Genomic DNA, 1947 nt, shown 5'->3' with positions numbered 1-1947 from the left:
GATTTTCATCTGTATGGGAAAAACGCAATTACATTTGAATCGACCTATCAGACCGGTTGCGGGCACTTGGTTCACCCCAGGCCCGTCATGTGACCTTGATCCCCTTTCGTGTAGAGTGCTTAGAAGTGGAGAAGTGGCCCTGTGTCCTAGATCTGCGCACCGGCTGGTAGCGTCTTCAGATTGAGTCAGAACAGCTTCTCAACAGCCGTCGTTTGGCGCGCAGGAGAACAACTTTCACTTACCATAGGGGCTTAAAGGGCCGCAGCCACACATGTTCATGCATGTGTTGTGTTCATTGACGCGCTAGGTCGCGGTGAACTGGAATCTGGGCTTGGCGACCTTGGATCAATGTGCAGCGCGCCTGCGTGCCTGTCTGATGCACTGTGCAGGTGTCATGCACCGCACTCTCTTCCTCTCTGCAGCGCTCTGCACTCTGTAGCGTGGCAGTTCCGTCGGCCAGCCAGGCAGGTCGAGACACAGTCTCAGTCAGTGCACAGCGTCCGTGCTCACGATGTGGTGTCCCGTAACGGAGATCCTGCCAGGTAGCAGACAACCGAAGTGGATCCTGCTGTTTGCGATGGGCCTGGTGCTAGTGGTCCGGACCGGACTGGCCCTTCCCCTCCCATCCACCACATTGAACGATTTTTCGATTGCGGCGAACGAGCTAGATACGACCGATCGGCTGGAAGGATCGATGACTTCCACCGAGCTGACGACAACGACGACGACGACAACAACCGAGAAGATTCCCGTGTTTAACCGGCGCCGGGTGTCGCTCGAAGTGGCCTCGGATCTTTTCTCTTCTTCCACCAGCCTAGCGCTCGGGCTGAGCAACATGCTCGGCGACGTGGTTCGGGTAAGTAAGGATCAGCTCGAACCTGACGAGCTAAACCTGAATTCCGTGTTTCCGTTTTTTTTCTTCTTTATGCCCCGTGTGTCTCGCAGCGAACGTCGGTGCGTATCGCCCAGCTAGTGCGGTTGTTCCAGCCCCTGTTCGGCTACCATCTGATGATCGACGTACCGAAGGAGCTGGATACCTGACGGCCGAGTCCCGGCGACCACCCTTCCATGACGAGCACCAGCAATATTGAGCTATTGAGATTGAGCATCAACATAATGATAATAATTTATTTATGTGTATGAGTCTAGTGTGTGTACGCGTGTGTTTGCTTGTTTGTGTGTGTGTGTGTGTGTGTGTGTGTGTGTGTGTGTATGTGTGAGCTGTACATGGCTTAACTTAAGGGGATATACAATAATTTAACATTTGTTCGTATAGCTCGTAGTTCCGAGGCTACTCTTCTCGGACCCCCCACAGCTCCAGGGGTCCAAGTCCTCCATCAGGCTCATCAGGCTGCTTCAGCTGTTTGCGGCCGCTGGTGGTGGGCTCGGTGTTGGTATTTGAATAAACAAATGACGACCGGCGAGCGGTTGGAAAAGCTTCGCGAACCTCGCTGTCCTGATGGCCGTGTTCTGGTGTGAAGTGATACAGAGTATGTGTGTGTGTGCGTGAGAGAGAGAGAGAGAGAGAGAGAGAGAGAGAGAGAGAGAGAGATAACTGATGAACGAAAAAACAGGGAAAAATACGTATAGCTACATCTCTAGCAAATTGCACAATTTCAGGGGTTGAATATTTTCACTATCTGGGCGGGTATTGGGGTTAGAAGGGTAGTATTTGATATGGAATAACTTCTTTTCCACTACCACCCCACCCCGGTGAAGAATTTTCCATGAAGAGGAGTCTCTTTGAGACGTTTTTTACTTTCTGGCACATTTAAACGGCGTTTTTACTAATTGTGCAAATTCATAGAGATGTTTGTTTTGTTTTTGTTTTTGACCAAAAACCGGAATGATTGTCGCCCTTCTTACCGTGATGATGTCTCCAAATAGCTTCGCCGCCGCCAGGACAAAGTTGGTCGCGTTGCCGAACAGCTTCCCCGGTAGCTGCAG

The 1947-nt window shown here is 51.4% G+C and overlaps 1 protein-coding gene across 1 annotated transcript; it reads left to right on the top strand.

Moving 5' to 3' along the window:
• Positions 1-485: 485 nt before the first annotated feature.
• Positions 486-1445, top strand: LOC126571190 (uncharacterized). Its single transcript, XM_050229511.1, has 2 exons — positions 486-856; positions 946-1445. Exons 1-2 carry the CDS (start codon positions 512-514, stop codon positions 1039-1041), a joined length of 441 nt encoding a protein of 146 aa, XP_050085468.1. The 5' UTR covers positions 486-511; the 3' UTR covers positions 1042-1445.
• The last annotated feature ends 502 nt before the right edge of the window (positions 1446-1947 follow it).

This window comes from Anopheles aquasalis, chromosome X, assembly GCF_943734665.1.
Source record: "Anopheles aquasalis chromosome X, idAnoAquaMG_Q_19, whole genome shotgun sequence".
NCBI lineage: Eukaryota > Metazoa > Arthropoda > Insecta > Diptera > Culicidae > Anopheles > Anopheles aquasalis.
This window is presented reverse-complemented; position numbering and strand designations above follow the sequence as displayed.